At 42.0% G+C, this 21,180-nt stretch overlaps 1 protein-coding gene across 2 annotated transcripts; it reads right to left on the bottom strand.

The window, feature by feature from the left end:
• Positions 1-3,399: 3,399 nt before the first annotated feature.
• Positions 3,400-20,584, bottom strand: LOC139409167 (ER lipid raft associated 1). 2 transcript variants are annotated; one of them, XM_071153960.1, is made up of 13 exons: positions 20,493-20,584; positions 17,311-17,406; positions 12,071-12,199; positions 11,891-11,972; positions 11,735-11,781; positions 11,563-11,624; positions 11,296-11,421; positions 11,126-11,199; positions 8,185-8,243; positions 7,956-8,047; positions 7,714-7,803; positions 7,556-7,635; positions 3,400-5,842 (listed from the first exon to the last, which is right to left on the bottom strand). In XM_071153960.1, the coding sequence occupies exons 3-13, from the start codon at positions 12,181-12,183 to the stop codon at positions 5,681-5,683; spliced, it is 987 nt and encodes a 328-aa protein (XP_071010061.1). In that variant the 5' UTR covers positions 12,184-12,199; positions 17,311-17,406; positions 20,493-20,584; the 3' UTR covers positions 3,400-5,680. The 2 variants fall into 2 exon arrangements, with proteins under 2 accessions (XP_071010061.1, XP_071010054.1); XM_071153953.1 differs by lacking the exon at positions 17,311-17,406.
• Between the last annotated feature and the right edge of the window lie 596 nt (positions 20,585-21,180).

The following is a 21,180-nucleotide window of genomic DNA, read 5'->3' as shown; positions in this document are numbered from 1 at the left end:
CTGTACTGAACTTGCCTTCTGGATGATAGCGGGGTGAACAGGCAGTGGCTCGGGTGGTTGTTGTCCTTCATGATCTTTTTGGCCTTCCTGTGACATCGGGTGGTGTAGGTGTCCTGGAGGGCAGGTAGTTTTCCCCCGGTGATGCGTTGTGCGGACCTCATTACCCTCTGGAGAGCCTTACGGTTGTGTGCGGAGCAGTTGCCGTACCAGGCGGTGATACAGCCCGACAGGATGCTCTCGATTGTGCATCTGTAAAAGTTTGTGAGTGTTTTTGGTGACAAGCCAAATTTCTTCAGCCTCCTTCTTCACCACGCTGTCTGTGTGGGTGGACCATTTCAGTTTGTCCGTGATGTGTGCGCCGAGGAACTTTCCACCTTCTCCACTACTGTCCCGTCAATGGGATAGGGGGGTGCTCCCTCTGCTGTTTCCTGAAGTCTGATCATTTGTTTTGTTGACGTTAAGTGTGAGGTTATTTTCCTGACACCACACTCCGAGGGCCCTCACCTCCTCCCTGTAGGCCCTCTCGTCATTGTTGGTAATCAAGCCTACCACTGTAGTGTCATCTGCAAACTTGATTGAGTTGGAGGCGTGCATGGCCACGCAGTCATGACCCCGTGACCTCCGGTGTAGCAGTAATATGGTCACCGTAACAGCCCTAGCAGTGACATACCCATGGGTTGGACGATACTTTCTCGTCAATCATCTTGAAAAAAAATGTACACTTAAAAACGTAAAATAAACCAATCCTCCATTGTTAACACAATGGAAAGGTCAAATGCTTAATTATCTAAATGTTGAACGTTTGTGCATGATAGAGAGAAACAGCAAGAGTGATGTGGGCGCTGGGTGTGAGCAGGTGGGTCTGGGCAGGGGCAATGTTGTGGATGTTTGTGTCTCTGTAGATTGTTGTTTGAATGTGTATGTTTTGTATTGTTAAAATAAAATACAAAAATCTTATAATTTTGTGGGGGATTTTATCATGCAAAAAAAATGACAAAATTATTATTAATCAAAATCAAAACTGCCGTCATCATTGCTTTGCACAAAAAGGGCTTCACAGGCAAGGATATTGCTGCCAGTAAGATTGCACCTAAATCAACCATTTATCGGATCATCAAGAACTTCAAGGATAGCGGTTCAATTGTTGTGAAGAAGGCTCCAGGGCGCCCAAGAAAGTCCAGGAAGCGCCAGGACCATCTCCCAAAGTTGATTCAGCAGCGGGATCGGGGCACCACCAGTACAGAGCTTGCTCAGGAATGGCAACAGGCAGGTGTGAGTGCATCTGCACGCACAGTGAGGCGAAGACTTTGAGGATGGCCTGGTGGGCACCAAAGAAGCCACTTCTCGCCAGGAAAACCATCAGGGACAGACTGATGATATTCTGCAAAAGGTACAGGGATTGGACTGGGGTAAAGTCATTTTCTCTGATGAATCCCCTTTCCAATTGTTTGGCGCATCCGGAAAAAAGCTTGTCCGGAGAAAACAAGGTGAGAGCTACAGGACTGATGTCCTGTGTCATGCCAACAGTAAAGCATCCTGAGACCATTCAGGTTGCTTCTCAGCCAAGTGAGTGGGCTCACTCACAATTTTGCCTCAGAACACAGCCATGAATAAAGATTGGTACCAACACATCCTCCGAGAGCAACTTCTGCCAACCATCCAGGAACAGTTTGGTGACGAACAATGCCTTTTCCAGCATGATGGAGCACCTTGCCATAAGGCAAAAGTGATAACTAAGGCTCGGGAAACAAAACGTTGATATTTTGGAAACTCCCCAGACCTTAATCCAATTGAGAACTTGTGGCCAATCATCAAGAGGCAGGTGGACAAAAAAATAAAAAATCTGACAAACTCCAAGCATTGATTATGCAAGAATGGGCTGCCATCAGTCAGGATGTGGCCCAGAAGTCAATTGACAGCATGTCAGGGCAGATTGCAGAGGTCTTGAAAAAGAAGGGTCAACACTGCAAATATTGACTCTTTGCATCAACTTCATGTAATTGTCAATAAAAGCCTTTGACACTTATGAAATGCTTGTAATTATACTTCAGTATTCCATAGTAACATCTGACAAAAATATCTAGAGACTGAAGCAGCAAACTTTGTGGGAATTAATATTTGTGTCATTCTCAAAACTTTTGTCCACGACTGTATATAAAAAGGTCCCACAGTTGACAGTGCATGTCAGAGCAAAAAACAAGCCCGGAGGCCGAAGGAATTGTCCGTAGAGCTCAGAGAGAGGATTGTGTCACGGCACAGATCTGGGGAAGAAGCATTGAAGGTCCCCAAGAAAACAGTGGCCTCCATCAATTCTTAAATGGAAGAAGTTTGGAACCACCCAAACTCATTCTAGAACCGAGCAGGTTCAGGGAGGTGACCAAGAACCCGATGGTCAATCTGACAGCGCTCCATAGTTCCTCTGTGGAGATGGGAGAACCTTCCAGAAAGACAACCATCTCTGCAGCACTCCACCAATCAGGCCTTTATGGTAGACTGGCCAGACAGAAGTCACTACTCAGTAAATGGCACGACAGCCACTTGGAGTTTGCCTTAAAAAAGGCACCTAAAGGACTCTCAGACCATGAGAAACAAGATTCTCTGGTCCGATGAAACCAAGATTGAACTCTTTGGCCTGAATGCCAAGTGTCATGTCTGGAGGAAACATGGCACTATCCCTACGGTGAAGCATGGTGGTGGCAGCATGATGCTGTGGGGGATGTTTCACAGCGGCAGGGACTGGGAGACTAGTCAGGATCGAGTCAAAGATGAACGGAGCAAAGTACAGTGTTCCTTGATGAAAACCTTCTCCAGAGGACCCCAGACTGGGGCTAAGGTTCACCTTCCAACGGGACAACGACCCTAAGCACACAGCCAAGACAATGCAGAAGTGGCTTCGGGATAAGTCTCTGAATGTTCGAAAGTGGCCCAGCCAGAGCCCGGACTTTAACATCTCTGGAGAGACCTGAAAATTGCTGTGCAGCAACGCTCCCTATCCAACCTGACAAAGCTTGAGAAGATCTGTAAAAAAATTGGAGAAACTCCCCAAATACAGGTTGTCCAAGCTAGTAGCGTCATACCAAAAGAAGACTCGAGGCTGTAATAGCTGACAAAGGTGCTTCAACAAAGTACTGAATAAAGGGTCTGAATACTTATGTAAATGTTTTATTTGAATATAATTGCAAAAATGTCTAAAAACCCACGTTTCCTTTATAATTATGGGGTATTGTTTGTAGATTTATGGGAGAAAAAAATTATTAAATCCAAATTAGAATAAAGCTGTAACAAAGTGTGGAAAGTCAAGAGGTCTGAATACTTTCATAATGAACTGTAATTTATAAACGAAGCATTCGTGTTTAGTGAGTCCACCAGATCAGTTTTAAAATCACACACAGACACACATTGTGGTATCAAAATAGGTTTTATTTTACATATTCGAACATTGTCAAAACTTGAACTTTTTTTTTTGCATATAAATCTTTTAAAATAAGACAGTTCAAATTATGAAAATTGTACAAAAGTAACATTCACAAAAACGTGTTAATTATTTCCATGACAAATTTAATTCCATCCTTTTCTGCATTTTCTAATTTAAACCCACCACCAATGCCATAGGAGAAAGACGATTGGTGAGATCAAGTACAGTAAACAGCAGCCCGGTAGCGTGACGTCACAGGGCAGGATTGAAGGAGTTCGCCAGCTAACTTTCCTAAATATTCTGGATTCATATGTTCAAGTTTATATACACTTGAAATTGGCACAGTAACTGACTCACTCAACATTCCAAACGACTGATAAAGAGTTTCTTTCTTAACAAACCGGAAATTCAAGAGCTAGCCTACATCTGAGCGTTTCTCAAAGTTCGCTGGCTAACTCTGTGAACCCACTGTGTTACACTCCTCCAGAGTAGTTTCCCTGTTAGTGGTGGTTAATCTACTGAAGTGCCCGAGTAGCTTTACTGAACTGAAGTCTATCTCTGTAAGCCTGTCAATTCCTACACCTGTAATTTCTGAGCCTGAAGGTGGCACTACAGCCATTCTGTATAAAGAACCATATAGGGATATACAAGCCATATAGATATACACGTATATGAGATACACGTGTACATATATATATATAAAAAAATACAGTATGACGCTGTCTGCCCAAGTCACTAGTCACCTCAAGCTCTTTCCTGAGAGTTAACACTAACGCTACCTCTCTACCTACTAAATACAAACTAAAAACTACTGAGCTGAACTGAGTGAAGTAAAATCAAGATGTACTGAGCTGGCCTGGTTACACAACCATAGTTGTTGGCCTGGAATTATGCTGAAAACTTTGAAATGGACCATGTGAGAATAAAATATTAGAGCCAGCTCAGTTTGAACGGAACGATGGCGCAAGAAAAGCATCGGCTTTCCGCTCTACCTGTGTCAATGTAGTCGGAGCCGGTTTGTCTGGTTTTGCATTCAATAGCCACACATGGCCGACATACAGTGTAGTGGTTCCAGGCAAACCGTCAACAGCCCTTGTATTAGTAGTCCTGTATTCTCTACTGGAGGTGTTTCACAGTAAACAGAAAGAAAATAAAGGGCAAGTCTGACTTCAGTGTCCTTCTGCCAGCCAGTTTAACTGATCCTAGATCATTTGTTTAACCTCAGCCTCAAACAGAGAATCAACTACATCTAACTACAACTATTCCACTGACACTATATTCCCGACTGAAAATACACACCAAGACTACACTACCCAGAAGCCCTTTAGCTTAGAATGGCAATACAAGCCAGTCCTCTCGCAGCCCTCTACAGAAAAACTATTTTTAATCAGTCTCCCCCCCATACATAGGTTCTAAGAAGAGTTCTAAGGAGTTCCACCGGGTGTTTCTGCGCTTACGAGAAGTCCAACCCATGTGTGCCGACAGACAGACTGAAGGTTTGTAGTGTCTCATTGTCCTGGCTCAGATCTGCTCTGGGGTAAGAATGGAGTATGGGCTCACACACAATTTCTCATTTCCTTTCGCTCTCCCTCAGTCTCACACACACATACCCCTTTCTTGCTCTCTCACACGTGCAAACACACAAACTGTGGATGACTAGAAAGAGACCGGAGTACCAATACACCCAACCCCATTTAGAATCAGAACCAGAAACCCTTTAGTTCAGAATTAGTGTTGCCTTCTTTACATTCTAGTTAAGCTAAAAACAAATTAGACAGTAAGGCTGAACTTAATGTTCAAGTTCAATTTAAATTCATTATTTTGCATAAAGCATCAAACAACAACAAAAATTATACAATTCCAAAAAACAAAGCCAAGAGTTGCATCCGATGCAAAGCTGCACATGTAGAGCAGGGCGACTGAGAGCCACCTGCCTAACACTCAACCCAGGCCAGATATCAGCATTAATGCCTCTTACTGATCCTTCCCACCGACTGCCTGCTCAACACAGGTGTAGACAGACCCGCTCGCTCTCTCCCTGCGACCCCCACCCCCCCTCACTTTTTTCTGAATTTCTCTTTCCATGTTTCTCGCTAACTCCTTCCTCTCCCCATCCTTCTTTCCCAATCCCCCTTCTCCCTCCCTCTCTCTGGCCGATAGAATTAAAACTAAAGCCTTTACGCACCCCAATTAGGGGAATGACTCCTCAAACTCCCTTTGTCCCTCAAACCCTTCAACTGACAGACAGACAGCTAGTCTCGGATCTTAGTGTCTGGCCTGTTCAGAGGCTTTCGGGGGCTCAGGGTCCTGGGTAGGGCTGTGTCCCTCGACAAACATGTTAGGGATGTCCTGGCCGAAGTAGATCTTACTGTTGGCTGCTATCGCCTGGTACTTCATCAACTCAAGGTACTCGGGTGTTAACTTCAACTGGAAAGATGGGAGAGAGATGATGTCAGAGAGTGAGTGTGTGTGTATATATACATATATATACAGTGCCTTGCGAAAGTATTCGGCCCCCTTGAACTTTGCGACCTTTTGCCACATTTCAGGCTTCAAACATAAAGATATAAAACTGTTTTTTTTTGTGAAGAATCAACAACAAGTGGGACACAATCATGAAGTGGAACGACATTTATTGGATATTTCAAACTTTTTTAACAAATCAAAAACTGAAAAATTGGGCGTGCAAAATTATTCAGCCCCTTTACTTTCAGTGCAGCAAACTCTCTCCAGAAGTTCAGTGAGGATCTCTGAATGATCCAATGTTGACCTAAATGACTAATGATGATAAATACAATCCACCTGTGTGTAATCAAGTCTCCGTATAAATGCACCTGCACTGTGATAGTCTCAGAGGTCCGTTAAAAGCGCAGAGAGCATCATGAAGAACAAGGAACACACCAGGCAGGTCCGAGATACTGTTGTGAAGAAGTTTAAAGCCGGATTTGGATACAAAAATATTTCCCAAGCTTTAAACATCCCAAGGAGCACTGTGCAAGCGATAATATTGAAATGGAAGGAGTATCAGACCACTGCAAATCTACCAAGACCTGGCCGTCCCTCTAAACTTTCAGCTCATACAAGGAGAAGACTGATCAGAGATGCAGCCAAGAGGCCCATGATCACTCTGGATGAACTGCAGAGATCTACAGCTGAGGTGGGAGACTCTGTCCATAGGACAACAATCAGTCGTATATTGCACAAATCTGGCCTTTATGGAAGAGTGGCAAGAAGAAAGCCATTTCTTAAAGATATCCATAAAAAGTGTTGTTTAAAGTTTGCCACAAGCCACCTGGGAGACACACCAAACATGTGGAAGAAGGTGCTCTGGTCAGATGAAACCAAAATTGAACTTTTTGGCAACAATGCAAAACGTTATGTTTGGCGTAAAAGCAACACAGCTCATCACCCTGAACGCACCATCCCCACTGTCAAACATGGTGGTGGCAGCATCATGGTTTGGGCCTGCTTTTCTTCAGCAGGGACAGGGAAGATGGTTAAAATTGATGGGAAGATGGATGGAGCCAAATACAGGACCATTCTGGAAGAAAACCTGATGGAGTCTGCAAAAGACCTGAGACTGGGACGGAGATTTGTCTTCCAACAAGACAATGATCCAAAACATAAAGCAAAATCTACAATGGACTGGTTCAAAAATAAACATATCCAGGTGTTAGAATGGCCAAGTCAAAGTCCAGACCTGAATCCAATCGAGAATCTGTGGAAAGAACTGAAAACTGCTGTTCACAAATGCTCTCCATCCAACCTCACTGAGCTCGAGCTGTTTTGCAAGGAGGAATGGGAAAAAAATTCAGTCTCTCGATGTGCAAAACTGATAGAGACATACCCCAAGCGACTTACAGCTGTAATCGCAGCAAAAGGTGGCGCTACAAAGTATTAACTTAAGGGGGCTGAATAATTTTGCACGCCCAATTTTTCAGTTTTTGATTTGTTAAAAAAGTTTGAAATATCCAATAAATGTCGTTCCACTTCATGATTGTGTCCCACTTGTTGTTGATTCTTCACAAAAAAATAGAGTTTTATATCTTTATGTTTGAAGCCTGAAATGTGGCAAAAGGTTGCAAAGTTCAAGGGGGCCGAATACTTTCGCAAGGCACTGTATATATAGACATGCCTTACCCTGTTAGCTTCAGCAAACTTAGCGGCTGTATAATACTCTGCATCAGCCCTGGCCTTCATTTTTGCCAAGAACGCAGTGTCTGAAATAGACAGAGTTCATTAATATGCACACACACACACACACCACATACCCCCCACACACACACACACACACCCACCCTCTATTTCAGAGATCCTCTTCTCAGTCTCTTTCTCCATCACCTTCTGTTGGAAATGAATCTGTGCTACTTCAGCCACCTTCTGAGCCTCTGAGAGAAAGACAGCGGTGTGCGGTGGGGAAAAGGAGAGTATATAGTGTTACGGTTTATTAGCTCCACTTAGCTCTCCAGTTTTTTCAGATACACAACTGGTTGTGTACTGTAAGTGTGTATACTAATGAGATGGAGTGTTGCTACGTTACCGATGACGGCTTTCTTCCTCTCAGTCTCAGCTTCTTTCTCCACAACCTTCTGAGTCTGAACCGTTACCAACAGACGAGTCTTCTCCCCCTCCCTACACACACAGTGAGAGAGAGAGAGAGAAAGGTTACACACACACAAAGTGAGGTTTATAGAAATAACTAAAAAATAGAGTGAGACACTGGACAAATGAGAGAACAGAAGAGAAAAATAAAGAGTAAGAACACTCACATGAGCTCAAAGTTTCTCCTGATGGCCTCTGGGATTTTGGGCTTGGTGACTCGGACAGCCTGGGACATAAGAGAGAGACACACTCAGTATATACAAACCAGAGCTCCGTTCAGTAGCCGAACGCAGGGCATAACATTACATTTTTGGTCCACCAGCCACTCAGATTTTTAACCAGCCCAACATCCCTCCCCCCACAATTACACTAACAAAACAGGAAAGAACATGCTTTGTAATGTTTCTAAAACAATACATGTATTACTAGTAAGAAGAATTGTGGTATACTGTTTAATTTCATTTTTTGTGACCCGAGTCTTTTAACCAAAAGAACACAGAAGAGACGAAACATGGCACCTGCCCCTTTAAGGGTGGGAGATTACCATGGTAACGTGACTTGAGTCATGTCTATGCAATCTGGTTTCAGAGCTGGTCATGGGTGCACCTCAGCCACGCTCAAGGTCCTAAATGAAATCATAACCGCCATCGATAAGAGACATTACTGTGCAGCCGTATTCATCGACCTGGCCAAGGCTTTTGACTCTGTCAATCACCACATTCTTATTGGCAGACAGCCTTGGTTTCTCAAATGATTGCCTCGCCTGGTTTACCAACTACTTCTCTGATAGAATTCAGTGTGTGAAATCGGAGGGCCTGTTGTCCGGACCTCTGGCAGTCTCTATGGGGGTGCCAATGGGTTCAATTCTCGGGCCGACTCTCTTTTCTGTATACGTCAATGATGTCGCTCTTGCTGCTGGTGATTCTCTGATCCACCTCTACGCAGATGACACCATTCTGTATACTTCTGGCCCCGCTTTGGACAGTGTTAACTAACCTCCAGACGAACTTCAATGCCATACAACTCTCCTTCCGTGGCCTCCAACTGCTCTTAAACGCAAGTAAAACTAAATGCATGCTACTCAAATCGATCACTGCCCGCACCTGTCTATCACAGTGCCATCCGTTTTGTCACCAAAGCCCCATACACTAACCACCATTGCGACCTGTACACTCTCGTTGGTTGGCCCTCGCTTCATACTCGTCGCCAAACCCACTGGCTACAGGTTATATACAAGTCTCTGCTAGGTAAAGCCCCGCCTTATCTCAACTCACTGGCCACCATAGCAGCACCCACTCATAGCACGCGCTCCAGCAGGTATATCTCACTGGTCACCCCCAAAGCCAATTCCTCCTTTAGTCATCTTTCCTTCCAGTTCTCTGCTGCCAATGACTGGAACGAACTGCAAAAATCTCTGAAGCTGGAGACTCACATCTCCCTCACTTGCTTTAAGCACGAGCTGTCAGAGCAGCTCACAGATCACTGCACCTGTACATAGCCCATCTGTAAACAGCCCATCTACCTACCTACCTCATCCCCATACTGTATTTATTTATTTATCTTGCCCATATGCAGCCCAGTATCTCTACTTGCACATTCATCTTCTGCACATCTACCATTCCAGTGTTTAATTGCTATATTGTAATTACTTCGCAATCATGGCCTATTTATTGCCTTAACTCCCTTATCTTACTTCATTTGCACTCCCTGTATATAGACTTTTTGTTCTACTGTATTATTGACTATGTTTTGTTTAATCCATGTGTAACTCTGTGTTGTTGTATGTGTCGAACTGCTTTGCTTCATCTTAGCCAGGTCGCAGTTGCAAATGAGAACTTGTTCTCAACTAGCCTACCTGGTTAAATACATGCACACAGCCCCAAGCCAGGCAGTGTTGCAGTGCGAGGTGGCATAGGCCATTGTAAAATTCGTACACTGAACAAAAATAAACATTCAACAATTTCTAATATTTTACTGATATACAGTTCATATAAAGCAACTAAGCCAATTGAAATAAATTCACTAGACCCTAATCTATGGATTTCACATGACAGGGCGGGGGTGCAGCCATGGGTGTCATGGTTACACGTGGTCTGCGGTTGTGAGGTTGGTTGGATGTACTGCCAAATTCGTTGAAGGCAGTTTACGGTAGATAAATTAACATTCATTAAATTCTCTGGCAACAGCGCTTGTGGACATTCCTGCAGTCAGCGTGCCAATTCCACATTCCCCCTCAAAACGAGACATCTGTGGCATTATTTTGTGTGACAAAACTGCACCTTTTAACGTGGCCTTTTATTGTCCCCAGCACATGGTGCACCTGTGTAATGAGCATGCTGTTTAATAAGCTTCTTGATATGCCACACCTGCCAGGTGGCTGGATTATCTTGGCAAAGGAGAATTGCTCACGAACAGGGTTGTAAACAAATTTGTGCACAACATTTTAGAGTATTGACCACCTCTATATGGTCAAAGTAGATTATATTTTTGTTCAGTGTAGAGCTTTGACTTTGTGTGATTAATATACCAGCTATGAAACTAAAACGCCAGATACTTTGAAAACAGGTACTGCAGCATTTATTTTTGCTATAAATGTGATCATACTTGGGCACTGTGGAACACAGACCAACCGCCAACGTGGCTGGTGAAATAGACATATTACCTGCCAATGCCAAAATCTACCCGCATTTGGCAGGTGTTAATTTTAGGCCCCGATTGTCAAATGCTGCAGATAGAAGTGCCACAAATAGCACTGATGCGATTCCTTATTCTACATGTCAGAGAGGCATTATTGTTCTACATAACATATTATTAACTGAATGTTCCAAAACATTGCTTCCTGCTGAATGCACCCAACCACCCAGGTGAGTGTGTGTTTGTGTCAGGGTTGGGGTCAATTCCCATTTAATTCAGTCAATTCAGGAAGTAAACTTGGCGCAAAGTGGTAATTTCACTTTACTTCCTGAATTGACTGAATTAAATGGGAATTGACCCCAACCCTGACACAAACACACACTCACCTGAGTTGGAATGGAATCAACCCCAATCCTGGTGTGTGTGTGTGTGTGTGTGTGTGAGATTGACCCCAACCCTGGTGTGTGTGTGTACCTGTATCGTTAGTCCAGGCGCCATAGAGTTTAGGTCTTTCTGCAGAGCGATTTTCAGGTTCTCATCAATGATATCTGACAAACCAAGACGCAGGAGAGGGAAAAAAAAGAGTTAGACTGATGTATAGAAAGTGTCTCAGCAGATATACAAGTGAGCGAGTGAATGCTCACCAAACAGCTCGATGTAGACCTCCTGTAAAGTGTGTACGCTGCAGAATTGGTTGAGTTCGTGGTGAATCTTGTTGAAAATGAGAGTTTTGTCATAATCAGCTGTATAGTTCTTCACTGTGTCCACCACTGTGAAGAGAGAGAGAGAGGTTAGTATACACTAGGAAAGTAGAAACGTCACCCCCCCCCCCTTTCCAACTACATAGCAACAGGGACAACGTAGGTGTCCTAGGGATCCACTCTGTTAGCTAGTAGTTCTAAAGGTCTTACCAGATGAGGGCACCAGCATGTTGACCACCTCTATACGGTCAAAGTAGATCATCACTCCCCCACTGTGGAGAGAACATATCAGAAACATGGTCACGAACATGGTCAACGTCCTCCGCCACACAAGCACACACAAACACCTTTCAGAAACACCATGCAACGGTTCTAGATTTACCTAGTTCCACAAGGCACGTTCTTTATCTCATCAGTTTGAAGAGTCGTCTGGAAGAGAAAGTTTTTTTAGAACTGATCTGTAGATGTAATAAAGGCCAGCATGATGTGGTATCCAGAGTTAGAAGTCAGGGGTCAGGGTTTAGGGGTCAGATAGTACCTGTACTGATCTGTAGGTGGTAAGAAAGGGCATCATAATGTGGTATCCAGGGCCGTTGGGTGCAGTTAGCAAAGCTCCTCCTCTAAAACACAGAAATGAACCAATAATATGAATCTACTTTTCACAGTACTTCACTACCTGGTGAATGGATGACAGAGGGTTGGGGGTCATGGATCATACCTGTAGTAAACAGCTAGGTGCCCCTCCTCTATCTTGTGAATGGAGGAGTGCAGCAAGATGGCCATCACTGCAGTTACTGCACCAACTACTGCCCCCACGTGAGTCATCGTCATCCTCACCCAAACTCACCTACAACACACACACACACACAGTTACAGAGTGAGAGAACAAAAGATGAAGCAGTGCTTTCCATATATTAATTTACCAGCGGTGGGCTGCCAAATCGTTGCCACCACTACAAAAAAAAAAATATTACAATTTGTATTTAATTTAAAAACACAATTATCGGGTGGTAAAACGTTTTCAGTGCAAACTGTATAAAGATGGAGCTATATTTTTTTTATACAAGATCATCTGAGAACTAACAATCACCTAAATAAAACTAAGAGTCAGGGAAAATCTAAAATTCAAGTAACGTCGCAATGAATTTAAAAAAAATGTTTTAGTCACTCAGAATTGGAACACAGCATAAGGCATGGCAAAATGTGTAGGAAATTAGCTTCAAAGCCACAAAAATTCTCTCTCAACCCCATGACAAAATGTGTAGAAATGCAGGAAATTCACTTTAAAACTGTAAAATGTTGTCTCTACCCATGGCAAAATGTGTAGAATTGTCTTAAATTAGCTTTAGCTTTTTTAGGCTAGGGAGCAGTATTCGGAAGTTTGGATGAATGAGGTGCACAAAGTAAACTGCCAGTTACTAAAGCCCAGAAGCTAGGATATGCATATAATTGGTAGATTTGGACAGAAAACTCTAGTTTCTAAAACTGTTAAAATTATGTCTGAGTATAACAGAACTGATATGGCAGGCGAAACCGAGGACAAACCATCCCCCCAAAAAATCTAAACAAAAAAATCAGCCTACCTCTATTTTCAATGGCTATCACTTTGATAATAAGGCAAAGTCCTCCCAGATTTCAGTTCCTAGGGCTTTCACTAGATGTCAAAAGTCTTTAGAAAGAGTTTCAGGCTGGTTTTTGGAAAAATGAGCCAGAAATTGTAGTTTTTCTAGGTGGCTCCCATTTTGGCTGTAGTGTTTCCAAGCACGTGGAAGAGAGCGCATTCTTTGGTATTTTTCTCCGGTAAAGACAATAACAATTCACCGACCTTAAATTGAATCATTTATTTACGTATTAGGGTAACTAAGGTTTGATTATAAACGTTGTTTGACTTCTTTGGAATAGTTTATTAGTAACGTTTGGGATTCATTTTGTATACATTTTGATGGAGGGAAACTGGGTGGATTATTGACTGAAGCAAGCCAGCTTAACTGAGTTTTTATAGATATAAAGAAGGACATTATCGAACAAAAGGACCATTTGTGATGCAACTGGGACCTTTTGGAGTGCCAACAGAAGAAGATCAAAGGTAAGGCACTTTTAATATCGCTATTTCTGACTTTCCAGGCACCTGCCTGGTTGAAATATGTTTTTCATGTGTTTGTATGCGCGGCACTGTCCTCAGATAATCGCATGGTTTGCTTTCGCCTTAAAGCCTTTTTGAAACACGGCGGTTGGCTTAACAAGAAGTTAAGCTTTATTTTGATGTATTACACTTGTGATTTTATGAAAGTTAAATATTTATAATACCGTAGTTTGAATTGCGCCCCCTGCAATTTCACCGGATGTTGGGCAGGTGGGATGGTAGAACGATGTATAACACTTGTATTTTTATGAAATGTTTTTTATGAATTTGGCGCTCTGCAATTTCACTGGATGTTGTCGAGGTCGGTCGCTATTGGCACGCCTGCGCCAAACAGGTTTAAAAACTTTGGCCAAGAGCCAGGCCTTTAAAATTGTCTGAGACCATGCCATTGGCTACACCCACTATGCCTTGTCTGGATAGAATCTAAGTATTCTGCATGCGCCAAATCCATCTCTTCTACACCTCCTGCAGTATAAAAAAATTGAATGAAAACACACTAAATAAAGCCATCTAGAAACATACAACTGTAAAAAAGTACCTTATATGGTCTACTTAATCTACTTGCATGAAATATTGCATTCCGTGTAGCACGGGTGAAACAATAGATCGATATGACATTCACACACTGCTGTAGGTGATAATCAATGACCTTTCCTGCTGCTGGACCAGCCGACCTGTGTGTGGCAGTAATGAGTGATTTTACTGGAGGTGGATTTTGGCATGCGTACTAGGTCAAAAACAATACTTTTTCCAGAAAAGGCATTTTTTCAGTTGCATGTAACTGTTTAATTTTGACCTTTTGAGAATGGATACCTTTTGTTTTTAACCCCCCAGAAAAAAAGTATAGATTCTTCTCTATCCTCTATTCTAATTCAGAATACAAAGTTTAAGAGCTATTGAAGGTTGAAATCAAAATCAGAAAAAAAAAGGCATGGACTTTTCTCTATCCTCCCGATTCAGAATATATAATTTTCATAGTCATGGAAAACTTGGAGCTATTGGAGAATGAAATCCCCCCCACTACCACAAATGTTGTTTATAACAAATTCGCACACCAAAATGGCATGTATTTTTCTCCATCCTCCCGATTTAGAATCTATAACAGTCAGAGTCACGTCACACTTTTTTGAAGAGCTATTGAAGATTTACATTTTCTTCAGGAGTTCAAACAAACAAAAAAGGTGTGGATTTTTCTCCATCCTCCCAATTCAGAATATATCATTTTCATAGTCATGGCACGCTTTGTTTAAGAGCTATAAATATTGAAATCTGAAATCATATTTTTTATTTGACAAAAAACAAGTGTAGATTCTTCTCCATCCACCCCTTCAAATGAGTGTATTTAGCTATTTCAGCAACACTAGTTGCTGACAGGTTTATAAAATTGAGCACACAACCATGCAATCTCCGTAGACAAACATTGGTAGTAGAATGGCCTTCCTGAAGAACTCAGTGACTTTCAACGTGCCATCATCATAGGATGCCACCTTTCCAACAAGTCAGTGTGTCAAATTTCTGCCCTCCTCGAGATGCCCCGGTCAACTGTAAATGCCGTTATTGTGAAGTGGAAACATCTAGGAGCAACAAAGGCTCAGCCGCGAAGTGTAGGCCACACAAGATCACAGAACAGGACCAGTGAGAGCTGAAGGGCGTAGCGAGTAAAAATAGTCTGTTCTCGGTTGCAACACTCACTAAAGAGTTCCAAACTGCTTCTGCAAGCAACGTCAGCACAGAACTGTTCGTCGGAAGCTTCATGAACATTTTCCATGGTCGAGCAGCCTGCACACGAACCTAAGATCAACATGCGCAATACCAAGCATCGGCTGGAGTGGTGTAAAGCTCGCCGCTATTGAACTCTGGAGCAGTGGTCGCGAAAGAAACTCTGAAAAAATAAATAAATAAATAAAAAAATTACATGCTTGGTTCATTGAACCGGGGTTACGCGTTTCGCGTTTTCTGGAGTGATGAGTCACACGTCACCATCTGGCAGTCTGACGGACAAATTTGGGTTTGGCAGATGCCAGGAGAACGCTACCTGCCCCAATGCAGTAACAATTGTAACGTTTGGTTGAGGAGGAATAACAGTCTGGGGCTGTTTTTCATGGTTCTGGCTAGGCCCATGATCATTTACACAAAACCCACTCTCTTCCACTCTTCCTATTCAAGGCTTCTTCTTCTCTATCATTTATCTAATATCTCAATGTCCAAAGTTTAGCCGATTCCAAGACGCACAGCCAGCGAGGCTTGCTGACTGTGTCAGCCGCTCCATCTGTACGCGTCGGCACACAGACAGGCCTAGACTACTACTCGTCTTTCAGGCCACAACTCCACCAGTGGAATAGGCTGATCGAAAAAGATTTGGCTCCTCTCGTCCCTCCCGTAGCATGCCAGCCAAATCCGTAACAGTCAAAAACAATTGGCATGGACGCTACAGGGTGATAACATATAATTTTCAGTCACCCATTTGGTTGATGGTGTTACAGAGCTTTTTCTGGGGGGGTCCGAAAGACAAATGGCAAAAAAGTTAATGTCAAGCCCTGTAAACAACATTGGACACATGAATGTTCTTGCAACATTCCCATGAAATGTGTCTACAAAAAAAAAATAATATATATTCTGAGAACACGGCAACCATGTTCTGTGTTTGTTTGGTATGATGTTGATGGGCGATTCTCCCAACTCTCAGAAAACTAACCTGGAATATTCTTGCACCGTTGCAATAAAAATGTCAGAGCTTAACATTCACTTTTTTTTTTGCCACTTTTACATTGGACAAGACTCATGTTTTTATTGTCCAAAAAAACAAGACAATTTTTTTACTTGTGTATGATGCAAGGAACCAATACAAAATCAAATGCATTACTATCTTTTTTTTAACCATAATTTTTCTAAGGTTACCCTCTGCCTATTGGCTTCTTCGCATATTCAAGCCTGTCTCAAAATACAACACTGCCCCTTTAAGGCTCTCCTGGAGAATGGTTGGCAACCCTTGGTAGCATATAAAATATTCCAACATTACAATAACAGCCAAATACTTGTAATGGCTTTATAAAATAATTCCCTCCAGGGCTCGAAATTACCCATTGCCCTTTGGACGATGAAAACATGTCTACGGTTCAAAACCAACTCTGGGACAGTTCTGAGATAACAGATCTAAAATTCATAAAATCACTGTACATAAAAACAATGTTGGAAAGCAATGAGGATCATGCAACAGAGCAGACCGTTGGCTAAAAATGTCTAGTTTTATTTATTCATATTACACTGAACAAAAATATAAAATGCAACATGTAAAGTGCCATGTTTCATGAGAAAAAAAATTAAATAAAGCCCTTTCCTGGGGAGAAACTAATTCTGATTGGCCGGGCCTGGCTCCGCAGTATGTGGGCCTATGCCCTCCAAGGCCCACCCATGGCTGCACCCTGCCCACTCATGTGAAATCCTTAGATTAGGGCCTAATGAATTTATTTAAATTGACTGATTTCCATATATTAAGAGTAACTCAGTCAATTATTTTTGAAATTGTTGCATGTTGCGTTTATTTTTGTTCAATATATATATATATATATACACAGTGTATTCGGAAAGTATTCAGATCCCTTGACTTTTTCCACCTTTTATTACGTTACAGCCAAAATTGTTTACAAATATATGAAAATAAAAAAATAAATCACAGAAGTATTCAGACCCTTTGCTATGAGACTCAAAATGTAACTCAGGTGCATCCTGTTTCCATGGAGCCTTGATGTTTTCACAACTTGGAGTCTACCTGTGGTAAATTCAATTGATTGTACACAATTTGGAAAGGCACCCACCTGTCTGCATAAGGTCCCACAGTTGCAAAAATCAAGCCATGAGGTCAAAGGAATTGTCCGTTGAGCGCCGAGAAAGGATTGTGTCGAGGCACAGATCTGGGGAAAGGTAACAAAAAAACAGTCTGCAGCATTGAAGGCCCCCAAGAACACAGTGGCCTCCATCATTCTTAAATGGAAGAAGTTTGGTACAAGCAAGACTCCCTCCTAAAGCTGGCAGCCCGGCCAAACTGAGCAATCAGGGTCACTCTGACAGAGCTCCAAAGTTCCTCTGTGGAGATAGTTGTCTTTCTGGAAGGTTCTCCCATCTCTGCAGCACTCCACCAATTAGGCCTTTATGGTAGAGTGGCCAGGTGGAAGTCACATGACAGTCTGCTTTGAGTTTGCCAAAAGGCACTTAGACTCTCAGACCATGAGAAACAAGATTCTCTGGTCTGATGAAACCAAGATTGAACACTTTGGCCCGAATGCCAAGTCTGGAGGAAACCTGGCACCATCTCTACGGTGAAGCTGTGGGGATGTTTTTCAGGGGCAGGGACTAGGAGACTAGTCAGGATCAAGGCAAAGATGAACGGAGCAAAGTACAGAGAGATCCTTGATGAAAACCTGCTCCAGAGCACACAGGACCTCAAATTGAGGTGAGTGTCATATCAGGTACAATAAGACAACAACCCCAAGCACAAAGCCAAGACAACGCAGGAGTGGCTTTGGGACAAGTCTCTGAATGTCCTTGAGTGGCCAAGCCAGAGCCCAGACTTGAACTTGATCGAACATCTCTGGAGAGACCTGAAAATAGCCGTGCAGCAACGCTTCTCATCCAACTTGACAGAGCTTGAAAGGATCTGCAGAGAAGAATGGTAGAAACTCCCCAAATACAGGTGTGCCAGGCTTGTATCGTCATACCCAAGACCTCACATTAACACAAAATGATTCATTTTTCACACAGGGGAAATATCATGCTGTGTTTAGTAAATGCAGATCTAAAATTTTAATTTCTGCTGTGCATCAGACTAATTGTGCTTCAGTTGCACTTCTCCACTCAGATGAGAATTCACAAAACGGCCATTCCAACAGCAGACAGCACTCTGACTGACATGTAGCTTTTGTCTCCAGCACTTTTGTTGGTGTAGCCAGCCTACATTTCTCCAGTAAAAAACTCAAGATTAACTTTAAGCAAAACATTAGGAAATATTGCTGGCTACATTTTTTCTATGATAAACATTAGAAATACGATGGCCAAGCAACTAATTTTGTGAGGCTTGCCAGCCAAACAGCGTTTCATTTCTGTTCATGAAAATTAAGCTATTTTCAGCAGAATGTGTTGCACTGATGTATTTTCTGTGAAGTTAAAATATGGTTGTAAGTCCCTGATCACAATATTGAAGCAAAAAAATCCTTACCTTTCAATATAAAACGCAACCCCTGTCAATACACAGCTGGACTCACCTTCTCCTGTTTTCTCCAGTAGTGGAATTTACAAACAAGCACTCAAAACCTCAACTGTTCTGGGGAAGTATAAAGCTCCATAATGTGAAAGGTGAAATGAAGAACATGCTTTATCTCCTTACACATTGCACAAGTTGGCTGCAGGTATTTACTTAAAAATAATCTACAAATATTAACATTTCTTTAAAAACTAAAGTAATAGTAAACAGTGTTGAAAAACCACCCTGTGGCTATTTCCAAATACCCCGGTATAAGGTATACCGCCCAAGCCTAATAGATACGCTAGCCTATTAGCCACATTATAACTGACTTGTGATCCTTGCTAGTTTGATGATTTTGACATTCCCAACCTGAGTTACATTCGTCCGTTTATGTCAAAAATATTGAGTCATTGAAACAAACAGTGCATCCTGAATGGAGGCTGCAAATAAATGTACCAGGCCAGCTGTGATTTACAACCTGATAGCTATATTTTTTGGACTACCAAGAAAGTTATTGGCGAATTATATTAATCATGCATTGAACAGCATCCATCTATTCTGACAATGCCTTAGTGTACATCATGCAATGTTTATTCAAACATAACCTATTTTTAAAACCTCTTATAAAGTTGGTTTTGCAGCATAAACTGGGAAATTTATATTTCACTGATTTAAGTGTGTTTCATATCAAATAAAATATTTAGCAGGTTATTGCGGGTGTTGCGAAATGCTTGTGTTCCTCGATGCAAAGTAATTAAAACGTTGTCAGTTTCCACTTTAAGGGAAAATTCTAAAGTTGTGGGAATATTTGTTGTTGGCTGGGAAATGCTCATCAGGATGGACTCTCTGCACGACGTATAGCCTCCCTCGATTTTCATAGTCATCGCATGCTTGGCTCAATAGCTATCGATGATAGAAAAAACGAATATCAAATATAAAACTTATTGTACCTGATTTGACATTAAACAAAAGCCACGGGTTTAATGGAGAATCGCCATATTCAACATCCCCTGTAAACCCAGATTCTGGTTCAGACATGTAACCAAAGTCAGGCAGAAACTGATTCTCCATTAGGAATTCCCAATCACACTTGTAGGCGATGTCATGGCGACGTTGAATAGCTAAACGCATGCGCACAAACACGTCATCGGATCGGCCGTCTCACGCCAAACAGCGCATGCGCACGCAGTCAAATCAAAGGCACTCCTTTGATCTAAAGTTGTTCTTGACGAAAACGTGCCAGTTTGTCACTTTCACAAGGTTGGAGTAATAACATGTTAAACTACTTAAGACATTGGCTCGAATCTAGGGTTGCGTCTTTAGTTTTCGGAAAAAAATGAAGGAAGAATTATTTTCACTTCTCTCATTGCTTTCTCAAACCCAGGCCTGGTCTGTTTCGCGAACGTTCCCGGAAGTCTCGCAATTTGCGCCTCTGGATTTAGAAACTCTGATGTAATATATTATGTGTGTATAATACCGTTATAGGTTAGAAATACTGCCTCGTCACAGCTAACGCTAACTATCAAGCCTACTCTATCAATTTAAAAACAGCCAATAATCACTGCAATAAAAGCTATTAACCAAGTTGGCTAGCTAGGTAATTTATTATCTGATATGATTCGTGTTAGCTAGCTAGCTAGTTCAGTCCTGCTAACTTGGCAAATCGCACGTCATGCCTGAAAATAATACATACGCCAAAACTAGCTACTAGTTCCAATTTAGTTCATGTGCAGACTGAAGGGCTTCATACAACCTTACCAGTGTATTGAAGCGATAGATCTTGTATTTTCATCCAGTTGACATCGACCCATCAGCACCTCGTCAGCAACACTGAAGTACTTCCGGGTCACGGAATTTATAAAGTGTTCAAATTAAAGTCCTCCACGTAATAGAAAAGTGTCATTAACCTATAGTATTTTAAACCTGTATTTATGAATAATGTATGAAAAATATTTGTCTAAACATTAACAATGATATTTGTTCATATCTAATTTACATTTGCATTAAATGTTGGTTTTAAAACATGTTCCAATGTCAAATAAATGCCCCCAATGCAAATCACTGTATATGCATTACATATTGGCTTAATCTTCAAGCCTCATATCCACTATGAATTGTCAATGAAGTAGTCCGCAACGCAAGGTTGTGGTGCGTTCTGTGTAACACGTGTTCAATATTTTCAACTCGTGCATTGCTTGACTGTGGTGGTCCAAACGGAAGTTCATAAACAGTCAAGCCAGTTAGCTTGCTATCTAACAAAAAAGCTAACCACTTTTCTAGATAGTTTTCTAGATAGCGAAAATAACCTTATCCATGCTGCAAACCTTTTTGCAGCCTTGCAAAGCACATGTGCATCAAGTACTGAAAATGCAGACTAGACATCAGGCAAAAACAACATATGGCAAAGTGTGCATCTGGTGTACATATGGCATTATTTTAATTTCAC

The sequence above is a fragment of the Oncorhynchus clarkii genome, chromosome 1 (assembly GCF_045791955.1).
Source record: "Oncorhynchus clarkii lewisi isolate Uvic-CL-2024 chromosome 1, UVic_Ocla_1.0, whole genome shotgun sequence".
Classification (NCBI taxonomy): domain Eukaryota; kingdom Metazoa; phylum Chordata; class Actinopteri; order Salmoniformes; family Salmonidae; genus Oncorhynchus; species Oncorhynchus clarkii.
The sequence above is the reverse complement of the archived record's forward strand: the minus strand, read 5'-3'. Positions and strand labels throughout refer to the sequence as shown.

Excerpts from the sequence above, each read along its gene's own strand:
- LOC139409167 (XM_071153960.1), bottom strand. The coding sequence starts at position 12,183 with ATGACGATGACTCACGTGGGGGCAGTAGTTGGTGCAGTAACTGCAGTG. Across the intron at positions 11,200-11,295 it reads GGTCTACATCGAGCTGTTTG|ATATCATTGATGAGAACCTG; the intron begins GTGAGCATTCAC and ends TTGGTTTGTCAG. Across the intron at positions 8,244-11,125 it reads CGCCTGGACTAACGATACAG|GCTGTCCGAGTCACCAAGCC; the intron begins GTACACACACAC and ends CTTATGTCCCAG.